This window comes from Cynocephalus volans, chromosome 9 (genome assembly GCF_027409185.1).
Source record: "Cynocephalus volans isolate mCynVol1 chromosome 9, mCynVol1.pri, whole genome shotgun sequence".
NCBI lineage: Eukaryota > Metazoa > Chordata > Mammalia > Dermoptera > Cynocephalidae > Cynocephalus > Cynocephalus volans.
The window spans coordinates 71,308,617-71,331,557 of record NC_084468.1 but is presented as its reverse complement, the minus strand read 5'-3'; the positions used below and the strand labels follow the sequence as shown (position 1 = coordinate 71,331,557).

General features: G+C 35.6%; 1 protein-coding gene across 3 annotated transcripts in view; it reads right to left on the bottom strand.

The window, feature by feature from the left end:
- Window positions 1–21,959, bottom strand: part of COPS4 (COP9 signalosome subunit 4) — a 98,178-nt gene extending 76,219 nt beyond the window's left edge. For all 3 annotated transcript variants that reach the window (XM_063107931.1, XM_063107930.1, XM_063107932.1), the window contains exons 1-6: window positions 21,855–21,959; window positions 13,430–13,509; window positions 11,150–11,301; window positions 10,477–10,580; window positions 5,820–5,973; window positions 5,510–5,660 (exon numbers count right to left, since the gene is read on the bottom strand). In XM_063107931.1, coding sequence (XP_062964001.1) covers window positions 5,510–5,660; window positions 5,820–5,973; window positions 10,477–10,580; window positions 11,150–11,301; window positions 13,430–13,509; window positions 21,855–21,928 — 715 coding nt within the window. In that variant the 5' untranslated portion in view covers window positions 21,929–21,959. The remainder of the gene's footprint in view (window positions 1–5,509; window positions 5,661–5,819; window positions 5,974–10,476; window positions 10,581–11,149; window positions 11,302–13,429; window positions 13,510–21,854) is intronic.
- Window positions 21,960–22,941: the final 982 nt, after the last annotated feature.

The window sequence follows — 22,941 nt, the reverse complement described above, 5'->3', positions numbered from 1 at the left end:
ACCTTGGTATCCTATTAAAAGGAGGATCCTTGAAAAATAGCTGATTTCAAGTCTCAGGCAGAAAAAACACAGGATGAATCTAAGGCATCTTTTTATCCTAGAATGTAGGGAAGTATTCAAAGATGAATGGAGCCGGGTCAAAAAGCCATGACCTAGTCATATTTGGGACAATTTGAGCATCAATTATAATTTATTGTAACAAACTGAATAAATAACTGAGTCAAATATGTAAGAATGTTCATAGCAGTACTATTCCTAATAGCCAATAAGAAACTACCCAAAAAGCCAAGAAAAATTTGGAGGGAGAGTTTATTTACTAAGTAACCCTCCCTTTATAGTTGCCCTCCCTAAGGTGTAATTCCTATTAAGACCAGTTCTTCAACATAATTAAACTGCTTACAACTATTTGTTGTTAGTGGGCTAACCTGATTGTAAATAGCAGCTATAGGATGGAGGTGTACTGTTTTACCTGCTTTAGGGATAAAAGCAGTCCCTAGTTTCCAGACCATTAAGTCTGGCTGAGTGTGTCTTCCTTGTAGTGACCCTTTGAAACAGAAGTTGCTGGGAAAGTCTGGCTTGCTAAAACATCAGTGAAACACCTTATCTTAACACTTTGGGTGTCCAAACAACAAATTGGAGCACAATGAGGAGCTAGTATTTCAGACTTAGCAATGCTTACTTTTAAAAACATTTTTCCCATAAATTAAAAATAGACTTAAAAAAAAAAAAAAAAAACACAAAAGAAATGACCCAAAGGCAGCAGGATAATGAAATTGTGGTATATTTATGCAATGGAATATCACATAACAATGAAAATGAAGAAAGTATAACTACATGTAACAATATGGATAAATTTCATAAGGTTGAGCAAAAGAAGACAAGAATAAATAAACTATATGATTTCATTTATATAAAAATAAGAAGCAGGCAAAACTAATATATACTAGTGACTGCTCTTGGTGCGGGTGGGTAGTTGGGGCTAGTGACTAGGAGAAAGCATGAAGGAGTCTTTTGGTGTGCTGGTAATATTTTGTTTCTTGTTCTGTATGCTGGATACATGTAGGTGTTCAGTTTGTGAAAATCTATGAAGCTGTATACTTTCAGTATGTACGCTTTTCTGTTATAAGAAAAAAAGTACATAGCGATACTAGAAAAAAGGAGAAAAAAGAAAATAAAAGGGAAAGTTCATGCAGAATAGAATTAGCAAATTGCCATTTTGCAACATACAGTGTAGTGAATGATCCAGGCAAGGTATTAACAAATACTAAATTATTATGTGAAAGGAAGTGGGAAATCAGATTTTTGTAGAGCGTCAAAGCAGTACCCCTCAGATTATTTAATAAATGAAAAGAGGAAATGCACCTTTGCAATGGAGTCTCTACCTTAACCAAATGACCAAACTGAGCACCACTAATAGTGGGACAATCTGACATTATGTGCCCTCTGATGTGATGTTACCAAAAGTACACAGCATCACTATGAGGTATTCTTCTTGAAAAACTTCAACCTGAATTTAACATAACATAACCTGTGGCTAACCTCCATTTCACAAGAAATACATGAAATTAAGGAAAAACTAAACAATATATATCAGACAAATCTAAAATGAAGACCATTCCATACAACAACTTCCTTGAACTCTTCATAAAGGCAGTATTATTTTTAAGTGAGGAAAGTATTCTAGACTAAAAGGACAAAAATTACCAAATGCCATGTGTGAACTTGCTCTTTGGTTAGGGAAAAAAGCGGCTATAAAAGATATTCCTGAGACAACTGGGGCACTGAGAATGTGGACCAGGTACTAGATCTACGGTGGAAGTATTGTTAATTTTCTTAGGGATGATAACAGTATTGAAGTTACGTAGAAAAATGTCATTATTCTTAGGAGATACGTGATATATAAGAAGGGAGTGTCATGATAGCTTACAACTTATTTTAAAATGATATATCAAAAAATGAGAGACAGATACAAAGAGAAAAACATCCCTATCTATTCATGAACAGATAGGCTAATTAATAGAACAGAATACTATGTCCCAAAATCTACTACAATGCTTTTCAAATCCATAGGGAAAAAAAGATGATTTATTCAATAAAGGATGCTAGGTTAAATGACTAGCCATTTAGGAAAAAAAAGTTTTCAATCCCTATCTCATTCTTTACACTAAAATAAATCCAAATGGATTAAGATTTATGGGTAAAGTTAAGTAGGAACTAAGCAAAATTAATCTAGACTACTGATCACTCTTGGGAGGCAGGAGTTAGGGGTAGTAACTTAGGAGGAAGCTTGAGGGTAAAAAATAAAACCCTATAGCAGTGACTCTCAAATGGGGGGTCCCCAAGACCTTTTCAAGGAATCAGTGAAATCAACACTATTTTTGTAATAACATAGAGACAATCTATGCTTTTTTCACTGTGTTGACATTTGTGCTGGAGTGTAAAAGCAATAGTGAGTAAAACTACTGGCACCATAACCCAAATCAAAGGCAGTGGTACCAAACTATACTGTGCCACACACTCAGTCAAAACAAAACAAAACAAAAATGCTAGTTTCACATAAGAATATCCTTGAAGCAGTAAAACATTACTTTACTAAATCTTTGCACTTGAGAACATGTGAGACAAAACGGGAAATATGCACAAAGTACTTTTGCTGCAAACTGAAGTACAACGGTTGCCCCAAGGAAACCCTGCAAACTAAACCAACTTCTTTTGTCATGCAACACCATTTGCTCGAAATAACAACTGACAGACAAATTATGATTATTCAGACTTGAGTATTTGGCAGACATTTTCTTAAAAATGAACAAAGCGAGCCTGTCACTACAATAAAAACAACCAACAGTATTTGTTGCTCCTGATAAAATTAGAGTTTTCAGGAAAAAATCAAAAATTTGGACAGCTTTCCAATACTTAAAGGGTTTTCTGATTAAATGAGAGGTGATACAGTCAAATGTAATTTTTAAATATCATATAAAATGTGTCAATATTTGGAAGTTCTGTATAACTCAGTGAACCAGTATTTTCCAAACAACCAATATATACAAGATGGTGCAAAATCTTGTATGGGTAGAAGATCTCCTCGAAGTACACGACAAACCAAGATTTTAACATAACAGAATGCAAAAAGCTTATTGATATGGTTTCAGATTGCACACTGCAACTAACTTATATGACACTATACCACTTGTCAAGTTAAATGTAGTATCAAAGAATATCCACAATTATCTGAAAAAGACATGAAAATATGCCTTCCTTTTCCAGCTATACATCTGTGTGAGGATGGATTTTCTTCACATACTTCAACCAAAACAACATATCAAAACAGAGTGAATGCAGAAGCACTTATAAGAATTCAGCAATTTTCTATTACACTAGACATGGAAAAAATATGAAAAAAATGTAAAACAATTCCATTTGCCTCAGTAACTTTTGTTGCTTTGGAAAATAGTTATTCTTCAAAAAATATATAACTTATGTTAATATATAATGGGTCTACTATTGTTACTTGTAAATGAATTAATAAGTATTATTAAAATTCCTCATTTCAATTTCTAATACAGTAATCAATAAACATAATCTACATAAACAAAAGCTTTCTATGGTTTTCAACAATTTTTCAGAGTGTAAAGGGGTCCTGACACCAAAGAATTTGAGAACCTGAAGTACTGGAAGAAAACACAGGGTGATTTAAAAGATATGGATACATAATTTCAGAATAGGGAAGACATTCCTGAGCAAGACAACAAAACCTAGAAGCCATAAAAGAAAGATTAATAAATTTAATTATAGGGCCGAGCCCGTGGCGCACTTGGTAGAGTGCTGCGCTGGGAGCGCGGCGACGCTCCTGCCGCGGGTTCGGATCCTATATAGGACTGACCAGTGCACTCACTGGCTGAGTGCCGGTCACGAAAAAACGACAAAAAAAAAAAATAAAATAAAATAAAATAAAATAAAATAAAATAAATTTAATTATATAAAAATTAACAGCCAAAAAAAACCCCCCAAATTAAAAAAATTTAAAAAAAATTTTTTTAAAAAGGTATTTAGAACACCAAGGTCAAGGGTTCAGATCCCCATACCTACCAACCACCAAACAGGAAAAAAATAAAATAAATAAAAATTAAAAGTTTCTGCATGGCAAAAATGTCATAAATGAAGCCAAAAATGAAACAAATTAGAAAATATTTTGTTAATTTTCTTTTATATGTGAAGAGCTTTTACAAGTCACCAAGAAAAGGATAAACAACTCAAAAAATGGGCAGTGGACATAAACATATAATTCATTTAAAAAAAATAAGCAAAATACAAATTAAAACTAAAGTGAGATAGCACTTTTCATCTATTAGATGAACAAAGATCAAAAAATTTGGTAATACTTGTGTGAGGAATCAGGTGCTCATAAGCATTTTTGTTTGCAGCATAATATTAAAGGGTGATCTATAATTGCTATCAAAAGTTTTAAAAAGTATATGCCTCTGGACCCAGGAATTTAACCTACACATATACTCATACACGCTAATTGCTATAGCATTGTCTGTAATTGACTAAATTAATTATGATAAAGCCAGACAACAGAAAATCAAAAAGAATGAGCTATTTGCACCGACATATAAACATCATTATGATATACAGTTACATAAAAAAAGCAAATTGTAAATGTGTGCATATCATGCTTCCATTTGGGTATTAAAAAACACTTTAATATTGAAGGAAAAACAAGCTAGTAATAGTTCTTTAGAAAAGGAAGCAGTAACATGTTTATGCACTGCCTTTGCAGTAACAAAAAATAAATAAGATTATTGCTTCATAAAGAATGAAAAGTGTAGTCTTAACATGTCATTAGGCTCTCAAATATAGTTGAAGAATGAAGATTCTATTTTTTTTTTTTTTGGTGGCTAGCTGGTATGGGGATCTAAATCCCTGACCATGCTCTAACCAACTGAACAACTGGCCATCCAAACATAAAGATTCTAGAATGATTTAGAAAAGCCATGGTTTAGTATTAGCATTTCATCTTAATGCCCTTTCTCCTTTATAAGTTGAGTGATTTACATGCTATCATTTAGTAAAAAGAACAAAGAGTAGTTTATTTCTTATATTTATTGAAGAAAAGGATGAATGCCAGGTCTAAAACTAAGGCATGAAGGTCAAACAAAAGCCAAAAGCAGTACATTAATTATCATATCATCACTCTGTACAATTCTTACGTAATTTGATATCCATTTTTCAGTAAAATTTTCGAACTAAACTTTATATTATCTCTCAACTATTCCTAATACATATGGGTATTAGACTGATTCATGCATATTACATTTTTTTAAAGTTAACAAACCATTTTTTTTACTGTTTTTAACTGTTTAAATGTTTAAAATAAATTTAACATAACTGTATTAAGAAGACATCCCTTTGAAGAATAGTGCCTTGCTAAGTTTCCTAATAGCAACCAACCCGAAGTTATTAAGCAAAAATAATTAACTGTTCATGTAAGCATGAATTACATGTTTACCTGCTGATGCTAAGATGGTACAGTGCAAAGCATGTTTTAAGGCCTCTAGTCTTTCACTTTCATGGACTATTGTCTTGTAAGAGAGCTCATTGTACCTTTGTGCAGCTTCAATGAATTTTCTTCTATAATCAAGAACACGTGCATAGCATACCTATAGAGGGAAAATGTTTGAATTAGGGGAAACATTTTTTAAAAAAAGAAAAAAGAGAGAATTTCTAATATACAAGAGCATTTATCAGATGTTCTGGAATTTCATAGCATGGTATGATTCTCCAGTATAAAATTAATTCCAAATCAGCAAATCTGTTACCTTATAATGTATCTGTAACTGTTCATTGGTTGATTCATTCTGAAGCAATGATGCTCGATTTATGTAGGCCTCTGCCTGAACTGGATCATCATCCTCCAGGTATAGCCTAGCAATCTTCAGGTAAGTCTCCAGTTTATAATCTACATTGTACTGTCTAGGATATAACAGAAAGACACAGAATGACTCAATATTTTATCAAGAAAAATTTTAGGAAAGATATTATTTTTTATATAAGAAAATATTTTTTCTTATATATATTATATATTTTCTTATACATATTCTGTTAATATAAGGGAATCAAACTTTTTACTGCATTATATTATGGAAAAACTAAACAATTGAAGCAATGTATGGATAAAAAAAGAAAAACTAAAAAATAAGTTTTATAAATATTTATAGAAATTTTTATTATTTTTATCATCATTGATCACATTATATGTTAGCTGCTTCTTTTTTTTTTTTGTCTTTTTGTGACCGGCTGCACCGCGCTCAGTCAGTGAGCGCACTGGCCATCCTTATATAGGATCCGAACCCGCGGCGGGAGCACTGCCGCGCTCCCAGTGTCGCACTCTCCCGAATGCACCACGGGGTCAGCCCTTAGCTGCTTCTAATCCTCAGATAATCTCTCAAGCCAAAGATCTTAAAAAAACAACTCCCAAGTTGCTTTTTTATACTACTTTAGTAGGACTATATACAGGTACAACCTTGCTGGAGAACAATTTGACAACATGCTCTCCAACCATCCTTTGAATCCTTTAAAATGCATATATCCTTAACCCACCCTACTTTACCCCTAGAAAATAAATCCTAAGAAGATAAGAGATATGCCCACATATGTATGTACAAAAATATTCATTTGTAAAGTTACTTATAAATATCTATGATAGGTAAAAAAATGGAAATTACATACTATGTATTTACAGTAAACAAGCTGTGATGCATAAAAATGGTAGAATACTACACAGTTATAATCATTACTATGTGATAATAGTCATCATGTGTTTTTGGAAGTAAAATACTGGGTAAAACAGCATGTAAAAAACTATTAAAATGTATTTCTATACATATATATCAATATAGTAATAGCAATTATCTGTGGGTAAGAATATAGATGGTTTTCATTTTCTTCTTTATCTCAGTAATCACATTCTATGCAAGGAATGCAAAACAGAAGACCTCACATAATTCAAAACTCACATAATTCAAGATTAATCCTCACAGAAAAAGTAATCCTTTTTATTTACCAGCAAAAGTGGTGCCACCATGTGACAAGAACACAGAGTTTATTCACTTGGTTCCAGCTCTGACATTAATTCTTTACTTTTTTTTGGCGGGGGGGCCGGGGTTGAGATGAGAGATTTATATAAATTCAAATTTTTTGCATAAGTCATATATTATTAGTATTTCGTACTATGCTTTTGAATTCACAACTCAAATTTACATGAATTGCTATATACTATACTTTTTTAAATTTTCCAATTTTCTGCTAAGTGCATTTATTATATCTATCACTTTCATAATCAGAATGAATAATTTTTTAAAGAAAAAAGTTCCCACCTATCCAAATTCTACTTTTAATTACTTTAACTTGTTTAGAAAACCACTAACATTTTTGGTTCTTTGGTTTCCTCACAGATAAGGTTAATGCTACAGTACTATCAAAATGATAATTACTACCACTGCAAATAACATATCTAATTTTATATTTATTTCAACTTCTAATGAAAATAAATCAACTGCTCTGAGCTAGGAGGAAAATGCTCCAGACAGAATAAGACCAACATAATCAAAACACCAAAAAGCCCAACGTTTTCAAAACACCAAAGAAAAAAGAGGCCTTGGAACACAAAATTCAACGTCTACATATGAAGACTTTTTTCTAAACTGGTTGCTTTTTCAAGGAACATTAACACCTAACAATTTCGTAAATAATTCATAAAAGGCAAGATGTCCAAAGTAGTGTCTGCCTCATCAACACAAATATTGATGAAGACAAAAAAAGAATCCCTCATTCACCTGGTAAAAGAGTAGAGAAGCAGATGAAAATATTTTTAAAAGTCCTTCACAGTTGGTATTTTCATACTTGCCAACTGAAACAGGAAGTATATACAATACTATAACCAAGAGTTTCACACCTTTCATCCTTCTTGTACAACAAAATACATATCAAAAGATAAAACTGGTTGAATAAGAATTATAAACCATCATCTTAATTTTTTCTAATTGTTTTTCCATCTCATTTTCTCTAATATCTCAAACTCAACAATCCTTTAAACCACTGCAATATCCAAACCACCTATCCCATTACATGTCCCTGTCTTTTTCCCCTTAAAGGCCTCACTTCCCTCCTCACACAGCCTAATTCACTGAATTGCATATGCACCCTTTCCCCTGTCCTGCTGTCATACTTGTTAGGCAAAATCATAACTCTGGTTGAACTTAACTATTCACCCACTCCTTTCCTGCACTGGTGCAGCCGAAATCTGGTGGAAAAAAATACCCAACAAATTTGACTGATCTCATTTTAATCACTATGACCTTAAAATGAGCCCTTAATGCTGCCAAGCATACCACACATACTGAGTCCATTCATTGTCCTACTCTCGTAGGGGATTATTTCTCATATTCTTGTTTCTCCTCAACCTCAGATCTCCTACCCCATCTACACTTCCAGCTGATAACTCTGATTTAGACTTCACTAAGAATATTAAAACAATGAAAGAATACTTGCACAAACCCCACCACCCAGTCACTAATATTGGCACTCATGTACTCTGTAGATTACTGTGGGCAAATCTGCCTACCAAGGAACATGTGGCAATGTCTACGGACATTTTTGATTGTCACAACTAAGGATGGTGCTACTGGCATCACGTGAGCAGAGGCCCAGATGCTGCTAAACATCCTGCAATACACAAGGCTGCCCACAAAACAAAGAACTATCAAGTCTAAAATGCCAGCAGTGCCAAGGTTGAGAAACTCCACCATAGATGATCTATGACCCTATCTAAAGCCTATCCCTCTACTAGATTCCTTCTCTTCTTGCCTAATCCTAGAAGAATTCTCTCCCCAACTTCCCTATTTCAAATTTGTTTTTCACTGGATCATAAAAGAAAAAATAATCTCTTAGCCTAATTTCCACTATCACCTTCTACTTTATTTCTTTGCTCCCTATTTTGAAAACACCCCCAAGGCCAGCCAGTGGCTCACTCGGTAGAGTGCGGTGCTGAAAACACCCCCAAAGAACTGCCCATACTCACTGCCTCTAATTTTTCTCTTCCCATTTTTTCTTAAACCATTCCAATCAGGCTTTCTTCACTCTTGTCATTTCACCAAAACAGCTCTTGTCATGGTCACCAATGGCCCCCACCTTACTAATGCCAAGGGTTAACCCTCACTCCTCATCTTACTTGATCTATCAACAACACAGCTTATCACTTGCTCCTTCCTGATATATTTTCCTCACACGGCTTCTAGGACCACACTCCGCATTCTTCTGGTTTTCTTCTTACTTCAGTGGACAATGCTTCTCACTTGCTACATCTTCCTCCTGTCCCTGATCTCTTAACGTTGGAGTAATCCAGGCCTCAGTCCTCAGTTCTTTTCTCTATCTACATTCCCTCCTTTGGGATCTCATCCAATCTAATAGCTTTAAATTTCATCTACGTGTCAATGATTCCCAAATGTAGATTGGTAGCGCAGACCTCTCTCTAAACTCCAGACCAATATATTCAACTCCCTATTAGATATTTCCACTTGGTTACCACGTGTCCAAGATGCAACTCTTGATCTTCCTCCAAAACCTATTCCCCCCTCAGTAGAGGGCAACTCCATTTTTCCAGTTGCTCTGGCCAAAAATCAGGAATTATCTTCACTCTTTTACTGCACACTCCACAAGCCATCAGGAGATACTTAGCCTACCTTAAAAAATAAATCCAGAATTCAACATTTCTCACAACCTCTGTCTTATCAGTGGTAGTGCATAAGCCTCTCAATTAATATCCCTACTTCTATCACTGCTTGCCTACATTTTATCTCAACCCAGTAGTCTGAGTATATTCTTTAAAAATATAACTAAGAATATAAATTATATTCTTTAAAATATAATTCAGATCATGTTACTCTCCTGTTCAAAATCCTCCAATGGCTCCTCCTCATTTCACTTAAAGAAAAGCCAAATTTCTTACTGTGTCTTACAAGACCCCTATAATCTGGTCCCCAGTACTCTCTGATCTCACCCTCTATGTCTCTCTCCCCTTTGCTCATTCCACTACACCCAAACTGGGCTCCTTGCTCCTTCTGAGAAAACACTCCCAGCACGAGTCCATCTTAGGGCCTTTACACAAACCATTCCCTCTAAGAGTATCTAGCGATACTCTTCCCTCAGATAGCTCATAGACACTCCCTTAGCTCCTTCAAGTCTTTGAGAAAGTGACATCGGGGCCACTCCACCACCCCCATCACCCTACTTAATGATACATACAAACTATCCCCTCTTTGCTCCCTTACTTTTCTTTTCTCCATAGCATTTGTCATCTTCTAAAGTACTACAAAATTTATTTATTAAATTATCTGTTTCCTGCTCTAGAAAGTAAGAAAAATATAAGTGAACAATTATGTATATAGCCTATGAATATTCATCCAATATTTACTATACTTTTGTCCTGTTTCCAAAGGAATTCCCACCAACACTTGGGCCGCATTTCTCCAATCTTCTTCTTTCTCATATATGGATGCAAGATGTTGTCTTATGGAAGCAACCTGGAATAATAGGTATACATGTTAAATTATTTCAACTGACATTAGTAACTAATTAAAATAAATAGATGATAAATCAGTCTATTGTGACAATGTTCTCATTCAACATATCAAGCTGGCAAGTAAACAGTAAAAGTTTATATAGACCACCTAAATTTTTCTATGAATTTTGCATTCATAGAATATCAAAATAGTGAACTAAAACAACACATTTCTGCACTGTGGATTATGGCAATATATTAGTTTAAATGTTAAGTTTTGCTTTTATGTTACTGCATACATGCTGCTGAAATTCTCCTATTCTTTTCAGCCTAATTACCAATTTTACCGATTTTTAAAAATTTTCTAAAGAGTAACATTTGGTTCATAAAATCAAATTTTAATATATGAGCAAATGCCAGTTGGGGTTACAACATCCTAATATTTATTTGATTTTACATTGTAAAATGCTGTTTGGCACATAGTTTTGTCAAAAATGGAATTGAATGATCCCTTTAAGAATTTAATAACATCAGATTCTCAAAATAATTGCTGCTATTTCAAGTTCAAAAACCACTGCTATAGATTTTTACCTGTTCCTCAAATGAAATGACTCTAGGCTGGATCTTTTCCAAGGTGAAATGATAAATTTCTTTGGCTGTGCTATCAGGCAGGTTAGGGAGATGTGTGCAGAAATCAGTCAGCAACTGTCGTGAGATCACGAGACTAACATTCTCATTTACCACTTGTAAAAGACAAGAAAACATGAGAAATTTATAAACTTTAATTAATCTTCACCTAAAATCACTGCTAAGAACAATTTATATTAGTGCAGCCTTCAATGCCATTTTTCAGGGATTTCCATACTCCTATCACTTTACATTATACAATCAGTTTTCCTTATGCTTAATTACTTGATAACACAATGACTACACAAAAACAGTAAAAATGCCATAACTTTTCTAAGAAACAGAAATGGTTGAAAAAATTTTTAACAGTTGGGAATTTTATATTCTTCCTTTCTCTTCATTATTTTTCTACAAAGTGAAGGTGCAGAAACACCTATATTTTTAACTTATGGACTTATATCCCACCTGCCTCCAAAGAGGAGTTAAAGAAAAAAACAGTAAAATAATTTTCATGAAATTTAAATAAAGCAAGTACTGCCAGTACAGTTACTGCCATTTATACTCTCTCAATAAAACAACAAATAAGAATTTCAGTCAGCACTAAATGTATTAACATTATTTTATGACATTACTTGTAAACATTTATCAGGTATTATTTTCTGTGATTAAAAATGAAAGCTCTGGAGCCACATTGCTTCCACCACTCGCACTTAAATGACCTCAGACAAGAAACTTCACTTTTCTGTGATGTTTTCTCATCTACAAAGTGAGGATAATACCACCTACAAGGCTGTTGTAAAGCTTACATGCAAGAATACACATGAAACACTTTAAACAATATCTGGCACATAGCATTCAACAAATGTTAGTTACTATTATCACTATTATTATATTGTTAAAAATGCATGCTTATTGAACCATTGCTTAGATAAATTATTCAAGTCTTAATGCAGCAGTTACTATGAAAAATAAATGACTGGATTAAAAGTTTATATCAAGATCAGATTTTATAAAAAGCACTATTCTTTTGGTACTATAGTGCAGTGTTATTAAGAAAACTATTCCTAACAGTTTTCCTGAAACTACTGCCAGTTTATATCACATTGTAGGCCCTGATTATTTGAGGCAGTAGCTTACATTTCTGTCAATTAATTAGTTTATAATATATTAATAGGAATTCACTATCGGATAATACCAGACATGACTGAGAAACAGTTTCATTACAAGTGCCATTAGGCACTTACAACAGTTAGAAAGAAATTACGACACAAACTACTACTACACAGGGAACTAAAAGTAAATAAGGATGGTAAATCAGAAAACCTACTTTCTAGTCTGGGCTATGCCACTGACAAGCTAAATGTCCTCAAAAAAAAAAAAAAAAAAAAAAAAAAAAAGTCACTAAATCCTGAAACTCATTTTACAAAATATTATATGAGGGTACTTCAAAAAGTTCACGGAAAAATAGAATTAAAAGGTAATATGAATCTTTCCAAGAACTTTTTGAAGTATCCTTGTTCAGATACCTATACCTATATTGTTAGTCACAGTGTTATTAAAAGGAGCCTATGTGGTGGATATCGTGTATGAAAATACACTGTAAACTATAAAGCACCATCAAGTATCAATAATATAGCTAACTTAGTATAATTCCAGCCTGAATTTTGAGTGATTTTCAAGATAACTGGATATGTTTGATGTTCAGCAGTGGGGAAAAGTGCCTTGAATGGAAATTTTTAGTTCTCAATTCAAACAGAATGTTCTTAACACTAATAACAGCTAACACTTATACAGCATTTATTATATACCAGGTATTATTCTAAGCACTTTATTATATATATTAACTTATTTAATCTCCTGACAATTCTACAGGGCAAGTGTCATATCCTCATTTTATAGACAAGGAAAAAGAGGCACAAAGAGGTTAAATAACTTACACAAGATCACACAGCTAATAAAATGTCACACCAGGGTTTGAATCCAAACTATTCTCTTTACCATTATGCTATACTGTATTTTCTCTCGTCAGCTACTGTATCAATAACTATACAAAACCTTCACTGGCACTGTAATTCTGAAAACAATTCATTGTCAAGTTGTAAATAATTTAAATTCAGAAGCCAATCAATCAATCAACTGCAATGCATTTTTAACTTGATAATCTGATATAAAACAGGACTTGAGAAAGCTTTAAAGTCTTAGCTTAATAATACAAGGCAAACATGGAATTTCCATTCCACTTACTTGCTTCCACAAAAGCTTTCAAAGCTTCTAGTTGTTCCGCCCCAGATAACTGAATGGCTTTTTCCAGGATCTGACGATACCTAAAACAATACCAAATAAAAATAATGTTCAGAGGTTACTATGTTTTCTAATCCAAACATTGAGGTTTATTTATTCATTTCTAATGCTAACTTTGATGTGTATTTATTCATCTCTATCTACCCTGGTTTCTTTTATAATGCTCTAGTTTGTGGTTTTCTTTACAGTATGCCACAAAATTTTTTTAAAGCTTCCAGTCCATCACAAAAAATACAAATCTATAATTCTAAGGAACCAGTTCTACTACTTTTCAGTATAGTTAACAGAATTTTAAAAGTTTGCAGGCTCATCACAAGGAAGAATGAATCTATGACTCTAAGTTACTGAATCTAAGGTGCAACTTTTTAAAATCTTTTTTTGTTTGTTTGTTTACGGCGTCTGGCTGATACAGGGATTGAACCCTGGACCTTAGTGTTATCAGCTCTAATCACTTTTTCTTGAAAGTTTTAGTTTTGAATTTAGTCTAAAAAGTCAATTTCCTTTCAAATGCTGAACAGATAAGATATATTTCCTTCAACTGTGTATTACACAAACACATAAGAACATTATTTGAGGTGGCCCAGAACCTTTTCCTCTTGTGTACCTAATTAATCTAGAGTCACTAACAATAGGATAATGTTGAGTAGGCAATGAAACCAAACGTTAGAGACTGAATGTCTTAGTATCTACAAAATAAACACCACCAAGCCAAACGCACTGAAAGAACACCCTTCATGCTGTCAAGACAGTGCCTATTTATTCTTATTTGCATTCAGTTCTAGTAACTATTCTACCTAATATCCATGACCACATGAGATTCAAACTAGCATTCTAAAAAGGATGGGGGAAATGCTAAAAACAGGAACAATGTGTGGGGATGGGGAGGAGTGTGTGTCGGGTTGGAAATATCTCAAGGGCATGGGTTTTTTTGTGGTGATGAAAATGTTCTAACGTTGACTGTGGTGATGGTAGCACCTATCTTTGAATATACTAAAATACATTAAATTGTACACATTGAAGGCTCAATTGTATGATATGTAGATTATAACTCAATAAAGCTAGATTTAAAAATGTAACTACAACAAAAACAGGAACAATGTCAATTATTAGCCAATGGCAAATTCCTTCCTAAAACACAAGTTCCGTGAGGACAGGGATTTTTGTCTGTTTTGTTCACTGCTATGTACACAATGCCTCGAACAGTATTTGGCACATCATAAGCACTCAAATATTCAACATTATCGGTAACATTTTTATTTTTTAAATTAAGTGGTCGTATATGAGTGTTATACTATTCTTTATCTCTTTTGTTTGTCTTAATCGTATTTTTTTTAAAAGAATTAGTTAAATGCATTTTACAAACCTAACAGCACTGCAATTATGCAGAAAGTTACCCAGAATGTAGTGAAGAAATAAATTTACACAAATAATGTTCAAACTCCTTCAGATTTATGATTTGTATTTTGTAGGGTACATCTTTAAGCACTCAGTTCTAGTACTCAGCGATTTTCAACTCATACAAAATTCTCACAATGATTATATGATTTCTCAAACTGCAATGAACCAAATTGACTTTAAGAAAGCAGGTATACTGACAGAAAAGAAAGTAAATTCCAAAAGAGATGAATTATTCTAAGAAAGCGAGGAAATATTAAGCTTTCAGAAACAAAACTGTTATTTTTAATATTGATAAATTTGAGGCTCCTTAAAAGGATAAAGTTTAGTTATCTGAAAATTTATTTACATGGAATATCTCATTCTCTAGATATACATACACACGAATTAAAAATTTCCATATAACTATATTTATACATTTACTTGATTGCCCTGGGCACACTTTCAGATAAGTTAATACATTCAATGGTTTATGATTGTTTGATTGGTTTATTTTTCATATTCAATTAAATCAAGGCTTATGGCTAAGCCCTCTTATGCCTACATCCTCATAGATTATTTTATGCTAATATTATATTCAAAGATGACACAGTCTCACTTATATAAATTTGCTGATTATCCTAAGTTTTAATATACAGTTTCATAACTCATCAATCGACTAATCTGTACTGGGAACAGAAAAAAAAATCTAAAAAGTGACAAAAATTTCATATTAACCAAATTATATAACTTGCAGAGAAGTCTTACAAATTCCCTACTCTGGGCTGGCTAATTAGCTCCGTTGGTTAGAGCGTGCTGCTGATAACACAAGGTCCGGGTTCGATCCCTGTAGCAGCCAGCTGCTAAAAAAGAAAAAAAGAGAAACTACCTACTCAAATTCCTGACTTTATAGATTAAGAAAGTGAGGTGTAGTACTGGGACTAGATGCTGCCTTGTTCCTTCCCTAATATGTAAATCCCAGTATCTAAGAACAGAAACTTACTTTTTTCACAATAATAATATGGAATGACTAAAAAACCTATTTTAAATCAGGAATTTAAATAGCAATTTAATACTGTGACAGTCTGCTGGGGCTAACGTCTGGAATCCTGCTCACGGCGCCAATTGCAGAGCTCTTAATCCTGTTCATGCCGCCAATTGTAAAGCTACTTGACCACGACTACACCAGTTGTGGTGCTCTTTTACCTGTTAGTAATCCTGCACCGACTGGGCGGATGGTTGAGCTAAGGCTGGGTCTGGAGCCCACAGACCCCTCAAGCCCATTCACAGACTGGGCCACAAACCCTTCATATGCCAGGCTGGGTCACAAGACTCCTTACACACAGGTCTATGAGCTAGGTAACCAGCCAAAAGGTCCTTGCAGCCATATGTTGGAAAACATGGCTGTGCGGGCCGACGCCCACCCACCTGCCTGCTTCACCAAACTGTCACTCTCACACTCTCTTTCTCTCTCTGAAGAACACAAGAATAGCAACAAACATTGGTGCGCATGCGCATTAACCACATACGCACGCAAGCGCACGCGCTTACAATGGATGTGCTAAAAAACACCCAACGGACCGAGGCGAGGGTCTGACCAAACTATTCTATTTTCCCAACAAATACTGTCAAATAAAATCATTCCAGAATGCTAACTGAGTTCCTTTGCTTTTTAAGATGCTGTGTGGGGTTCTGTGTATGATACTAAAAATTTTTAAATGACCTTAGTCTTTAAAGATTTATACTTGAGAACATAAAAATAAAAAGTTAAATAATATATCAAGTATTAAATTACAATAATACAAAAACAAAGTTACAAAAAAACCCAACTATATAAACAAAATGACAAGTGAAGAAAGTAAAACCAAAGTGGGATAGTCAGAGAAGACTTCACAGATAATAATAATAGCTTTTTATTGAGTACTCAATATACACTCAGTGGAAAAGATGGGAAAGTGATTAATGCGGAAAACATGACAAGTACCAAATTTTTTTCCTTAAAAAATATTCATGGAGAAAAATAATTTCATTAAATTAGGCACCTTACATCTGTCCTATCCATTTATCATCACAAATGTTTATTGAGCATCTATATGTATTTGAACCAAAGTTCAGTACATCGATTCCAGTTTCTTGGCACTTGAAAGGAATCTGGAGTACACTGGTGAAACACCTTGCTCTGAGGTCACACAGCTGGTGGTAAGGCTAGAATACAGCCTATATTTGCTTATCTCAGAGCCCTTAACTCTAAATCCATCTACTTTTTTACCTGAAACACATGAAAATATACCAGTCATTAATATGTACGAGATGCTGTATTAATAGATCCAGTCATTAATATGTACGAGATCCTGTATTAATAGATCTTCCACTTACAGTCATGGTGAACTAGATGATTGGACCAATGCTCCCTCAAAAAAACCTCAAAAAACCCACAACATAAAAAAATTAATAGCACAAAATCCCAACAAGAAAGAAAAACCAGAAAGACAATAAGAGCACAAAAAGGTGAACCACAGCTTCTGCCTGAAGGCATTTGCTGAGAGGCAGAGTGGCACTTCCGGTGGGGAGGAAAGGGTAAGCTCTGCTTTGGGGCTCTCTGCCAGTCTGCTGGAAAGACTGAGGCAAGCAGCAATTTCTCGGAGACTAACAGAGATGGACCAACGGGATTCAAGTTCCTTGCTTGGCCAAGGAGGATACACTAGCACTTTGGAAGAGAGGTTACAAATTCTATTCCAAAGATCATCCAGGTAAACCATAAAATCCTGAAGCCGTGGTCCTAGACTGTTAGCACCCTCTGGTGCCTGGTAGAAGGAAATGAAAATCCTCTCTGAAAGACAGCATCCTAGGTCTCCAATTATTTCTCAAAATGTGTTTTTAAATAATTTGCCCAACAAGGTTTAATAAGGCATATTACAATATGAGCTAGAATCAACAAAAGCAACAGAAAGTAAGCAAAAATGGGGACTTTAGATACTGGAGTTATCAGAAAGACTGTAATACAGTTATGCTTACCATGTTCATGGAGAAAAAAACAGGCTTTAAAGTTTCAGCAACAAACTGGGAACCATAAAAGTTACCATTTGAAAAAAGAACCACCAAGGAACTGAGGAACTCTATGGCATACTCAACAGCAGATCAGACAGCTGAAGAACTGATAAAATAGAAGGAAGGTCTGAAGAACTTATCCAGAAAAAAGGATTGAAATGGAAAATACAGAATACAGAGTAAGAGACATAGGGGTGACAGTAAGTGGACCTAACAGAGGTTTCACTGGAGCCTAGAAGAGAAAACAGAATGGGGCAGAGGCAACGTTTAAAGAAATATAGCTGAAAACTTCTTATGACTGATGAAAGAAACCAATTTATTACTTCAAGAAACCCAGTGAAGCTCAACCAGGATAATATGGTAGAGTATTTACAAAAAACGGCCACAATTCTTTCACTCCCTATATCCATACCACTTTGCAATGTGACTTTGTAGCTCTTCACATCAAGAGGTGGAGTTTATACCCTTTGAATCTGGGCTTGTTTGACCAGCAGAATGCAGTGGAAGCAAAGCATCAGTTCTGAGCCTAGACCACAAGAGGCCTTGTATGTATCTTGGGTTTTGAAACTCTGCTGTTGTGACATGAACAAGCCCAGGCTAATCTACTGTCTGATGAGATATGTAGCCCAATCACCTTCACTGCCCCAGCCAACAAACCAGCCAACCCAAAGAATCAGAGCTGCCTACCTGGCCTGCAGCTGACTACAGACACATATGGGAGCCCCCATGGAACCAAGCCCATGTGGAGTAGAAAAGAACCATCCAGCTGGGCCCAACCTAAATTGCCAACCTACAGAATTGTGTGCTAAAGAAATGATTGTTGTTTAAGTCACTAGGTTTTGGGGTGGTTTATTTCACAGCAAAAGCTAACTGACATAAATAAGTAAAATCAACGCACATAGACAAATCATAATGAAGCTGCAGAAAATTAAAGATAAAATCTTAAAACCAAGTAAGTGCTAATACAATTTTTAGAGAGAAAAGTAATCTCCTAATGAGATTGATCTTTAAGTATTCCTAATATTTCAGTTTAGTGACAGTGTGAAAGAGTGGGGGAAGACATGCGTTCTAGGCAAAATAATCACTACCTGAAATGTAGCCCAGTTTGGTGAAAATAATATAAGGTTAAAAAAAGTAGATGGATTTAGAGTTAAGGGCTCTGAGATAAGCAAATATAGGCTGTATTCTAGCCTTACCACCAGCTGTGTGACCTCGGAGCAAGGTGTTTCACCAATGTACTCCAGTTTTCTCACATGTAATGTAAATCATCTACTTTTTAAGGATTGAAAATATGTAAGTAATGTTGTGCTTGTTTACATAGTAAACCCTAGGTGTTAACTTTGACTCTAGAGATGGGAACCAATATAACTGTTGTGTGAGGGATTAACAGAGAGCCAAAGAATCTGAGTTAGAAGGGGCCTTTGAGATTACTCATTCTGTTCTCCATTTTGTGTGTGTGTGTATCCTCTATTTTTGATAGTTCCATTCCACTCTATTACTAGAAAGTTCTAATCCAAAGTCTACCTCTATGGAACAGAGAATAATCTATTTTCTTTTCTGAAAAACAGCTTTTCCAATAGGCAAAGGCAGCTAAGAGGTCTCCCATTACCGACAGCTTTTGTAAAATAAAATGTTTAGATGCCAAAGGCCCGCTATCCTCCTCTTCTTACCCTCTATACCCTAGAACAAGGAAGAAGAAGAAAAAAGGTCATGTTTCCATAGGATTATCTCAACAAAGACCTATAAACCATGACCTCATACCTGCCCTAAAAGAAATCACATTCCAGTTAGGGAAGCAGACAAGTAAACAGACACAATTTAGCACTATGGTAGAGGTAAATACAGGATACCACTGGGCCTAAGAAGAGCAATTAACCAGGTCCTGTGCGTGTGGATGGATATGAGTGTGTGTTGGTTGTTGTTCAGAGAAGCCTTTCCGGAAGAAGTAACATCTACACTGAGTTTTGAATCACACAATTCATAATATGTACAAAAAGTACCCTACAAAATTTACAAAAATCCTTTTCATATGATTAATCTCTTACATCAACTTTAGACAGCTGTGTTAATTCATAGTTATGGGAAAGCATTTCTCACTGAGTTTTTTTTTTTTTCTAAATAAATTATTTATTAAGACAAAAGCAAAAGTAGTTTTATAAGCAAAATGAAACAATGTTTTTTTCCCTCCTCCCTTCAACTTTTTTTTTTTTTTTTTCCATTTTGGAAGAAAAATAAATAAATTTAGGTCCAGAAAAAGTTGTAATTTCAGTACTTAATTTTTTAAAAGCATAATGTAGACAGCTAAATTGTCAACCATAGATATTTACTTAACTATTGAAAATTTATAACATTGGTTTATTTGATTTAATATTATATACCCATTACCAGTATAATTAATAGTGGACAATTTATCATATCCCTATAAATCAAAGCTTGGGGAGTTATTTTAAACTTAGCTTTTAATATTTGTTCACTGTCTAGGTTCATCTAGTTGAAGATCCTTTGACATCTACAACTTCATCTCACTGAGTTTTTAACAAGAAAAGCAGTATAGTCTGGTGAATTAAAATGAGCTTTTTAGAGCAAACAAACATGGGTTCGAATATAAGCTCTGCCCCTAACTATTCACTGATTCAACCAACATTTATTGGACTACTGTTATATATATCCTGCTAGTTGCTAGGAACAGGTAGTATCAATATTTCGGAATCCAATATATTCCATCACTCCTTCATATGGAATCCTTTGTTACTCAGCTCCTAACATAAACTCTAAAATCACCGATATATTTCAAGAGTATTTCTCTCATAAAGCATGTATCTAGCAGAATTGTTTTGTTATGAGGATAAATTTCTGATACATTCTTGTCCTGATAGGACCAGATACATAACTGCAGGCAAAGCCAAGACTTTTCTCAGAAAGCAGCTCTGAAGGAGTTGCTAGCTAACACTGCACTGGCTATCAGTTATCAAGTGCATTATTTCATGTAATCTTCGCAATAAACCCATGTGGAAGATTTTTACAGTAATGGCCTCACAATTTCAATGTCCAGGTTAGAGCAGGTGTATTCCATTATATAGATCAAAGTGATCTCAGTTTTCAGAATGTAAAACTTGAGAAGCACACTTTAAACAGAAAGCATGTTCCTTACAAAAGAGCAGTGCTGTGAAATCTACAAAAAGAAAATGGACGATATCTATCTACTTATATACCTACGTACATGATTAACACTGTTGAACAACTGCTTGCAGGACAGGCACATGTCACAAATTTTAATTTGGAATGAACCTAAGCATTCTACATAAATCTCGACGAAATGCCTAAACAATCTAGATTCCTGCAAACACTACTCTAGCGTCCTGACCCACGATATGAGGACATTCCACCTATGTGCCCTTCCTCAGAGTTGGTGGCGGAGAGGGTGTACCCAAAACACAAGGACCCACAGAGGATGGTCCGAGTGATTCTGGACGACATGATAGCGGCCATACCTCTTCAGCCGCCGTCAGCCCCGAGAAGCCATCTCCCCGGAAAACTCTGCATCAAGGTCCCAGAATATAAATTTCCCTCAATCAAAAGGGGGGGGGAGGGGCAAAGAGAGTCCAGATTCGGTGTGAGAGGCTGGCCCCCAATAAGAACACGCACCAGGGAAGGCTGCGAAGGCCGAGGGAGCAGTCGTCTCTCAGACCGCGTTTCCGGAACCCTAAGGGACCAGTAAGGAGTTGACAGTCATCTCAGGTCCATGGCCCCGAGGGTCCCTGCACAAGGTCCCCTCCAGCTTTCGGCTGCTCGCAACATTTGCCTCCACAGCGGACATTAGGCCCGCCCCCTTGGTCGTCAGGCCCGCTCCTAGCCTCACACCTGAGAGCCTCGGTCAACCCAATGAGAACAAGTCCGTGGTTTCCTTCCCCACCTCTCTACTCCCGTGTTCCTGGGAAATACTCACTTGCCCGCCAGATCTTTATGAGAGCCGCTCGAATTCATGAGCTGGGCTAAATCCTGTCGCACGGCTGCCGCCATCTTTCTTCCAGCTCAGCCGCGGCTGCAGGGCCTCTCGCGCCAAATAGAAAACGAGTGTGGTCCTCCAGAGTGCAGCCAGAGAGAACCCGAGATACCACAGAGTAGCGTCTATGTAGGCCAGAGCGCCAGTTGTGGGAGCCTGAGCTAGCTCCGCCCTCAGGGTTGAGTGACACGGAGCTCCACAGGCCTCTCCCACAAGCTCTGGCTCGCACGCTCCGACTTCGGATTGGCTGATGAACTCCAACGGGGTGTGTCGCTTGCGCAACTCCAGAAAGTGCCAGGTAAGTAAAACTACTGCGTTTTCACCAAGTGCCGAGTCTCATGTCTCTGGTTTACCGTTCTTCATTCTTAAAGGCAGCGCTTAAACTACCTGTGGTAATGAGTGAGTTGTTCCTATTTCCAATTCACCACAGACCGATAGTTTCGAAAAATACAATTAAAAGTTCCCATTCGGGCTGACCCCCGTGGCGCACTCGGGAGAGTGCGGCGCTGGGAGCGCAGCGACGCTCATGCCGCGGGTTCGGATCCTATATAGGAATGGCCGCTGCGCTCACTGGCTGAAAAAAAAAAGTTCCCATTCCCCCCACTCTGTACCCTTTATAATGGTTGATCATACATTCCAGTTTGTCCAGGACAATACCATTTTCCATATTTTGTCCTGGAGTAATTATTAATAACCATCCCCTTTCACTCTAGAAACGGTTCCATTTGAATGACAAATAATATGGTCACCCTGCCTTTATATATGATTACTTTCATTACTCATGTATCCTTATAGAATTTCTTCCTGCAAATACAAGCAAATAAATGTAAATTTTTCTCTCTCCTTTCCTGCTTTCTCAACAAGTAACATACCATGTCATTGTTCTACCCTTGATTTTTTCATTTTTCCTGGAGATCTTATCATATAAATCCAGTCTTAAAAAGTAATTCTTGGGTCTGGCCAGTTAGCTCACTTGGTTAGAAAGCAGTGTTGATAATACCAAGGTCAAGGGTTCTGATCCGGTACTGCT